General features: G+C 40.6%; 1 protein-coding gene across 1 annotated transcript in view; it reads left to right on the top strand.

The window, feature by feature from the left end:
• Positions 1–393: 393 nt before the first annotated feature.
• The window catches only part of LOC107729594 (arf-GAP with Rho-GAP domain, ANK repeat and PH domain-containing protein 1-like), a gene marked incomplete at its 5' end in the record, with an annotated part of 23,681 nt that continues 22,881 nt past the window's right edge, over positions 394–1,193 (top strand). Inside the window, one exon of the mRNA XM_016540175.1 lies at positions 394–568. Within this exon, the coding sequence (XP_016395661.1) occupies positions 394–568 (175 nt within the window). The remainder of the gene's footprint in view (positions 569–1,193) is intronic.

Here is a 1,193-nt window from a genome sequence, read left to right as displayed (position 1 = left end):
ATTCTGTGTGTGTTATCACCTTTTTTTCTCCCTTACCTGTTTGCATCTCTGAATATCACAATGTGAGTTTTTTCCAATATCTTGCAGCCCTAGTTTCAAATGTGCTCAGAAACATCTGACTTCATTTTGTGACCAGGTTTGTGTTTCACTGATTGAAGTCAAGTCACCGTTATTTATATACCGCTTTTTATAATGCAGATTGTGTCAAAGCAGCTTTACAGTATTAAACAGGGGAATAGTGTGCCATTCTCCTCTGGCCAGACGAGACCAGCAGTTTAATTCCATGCTGCAGCAAAGTCAGATTGTGCAGAGGACTGACAGGAATGTCATTGACATACACACGTTCCACACTTGATCCGCTGTAGATTCCTGAGCCGTGCTCTCTCTCCGCAGGCGCTGTGCATTAACGTTCAGTCGAGCGATGTGTGTGAGACACTGGCGCTGGTGTTCTGCGGCGCAGATGTGAGCTGTGACACCGGTGACCCTGAGCTGCGCTCCCCGATCGCTCTGGCCCAACACCACGGACAGAACCTGCAGCTGGAGTTCCTCACGCAGAACCGCAACACAGGTGTGTGCCTCGGAGAACATTACTAGGGTTGGGTATCGAGAACCGCTTCCATTTTAGAACAGGTTCCAAGGGTATTCGATAAGACACGTGCATTTCGATTCCGCTTAATGATTTCTGCGTTCGCATTTTAATGTGCATAGATGCAAACTCCTCACCTTTCAGTGACAACTCACTTTTTTGAGATCAGAATATGTCACCTATGAGATTTGCTTAGATCCAATGAGAAATGAGGGGTGGGGGTTCTTACAAGGGTAAATAAAGAACCTGGTTGTTTAGTATTTTCTTTACTCTTTACTTCAAAAACTATGTCTAAAAAGGGTAATATTTTATGTATTTGAGGTCTGAGATGTGTACAGTATTTTTAGATCTGCGTGCGTTTGGTGTTAAAGAGACAGCAGCCTAATAAACACGCTGCCTGTCATTAATGTTAATCAAAGAACAAAAAATTCTTTACTGACCTTGACTTAATATCTTTAATAACTTTAATAACTAATCTGTATTTTATTTATGAAAAGAAAACTATGCAGTGTTTTAAACTTTTAATTACAGTTTCTGTACCTGAAATTTGGTTCAGTTGTATTTATTTATGATATTGCTAATTGATTTGTTTGTTCCTATCTTATTA

The sequence above is a fragment of the Sinocyclocheilus rhinocerous genome, unplaced genomic scaffold (genome assembly GCF_001515625.1).
Source record: "Sinocyclocheilus rhinocerous isolate Xijiao unplaced genomic scaffold, SAMN03320098_v1.1 scaffold1719, whole genome shotgun sequence".
Taxonomy (NCBI): Eukaryota; Metazoa; Chordata; class Actinopteri; order Cypriniformes; family Cyprinidae; genus Sinocyclocheilus; species Sinocyclocheilus rhinocerous.
Note: the sequence above shows the minus strand (reverse complement) of the source record. Positions and strands in the feature narration are given on the sequence as shown.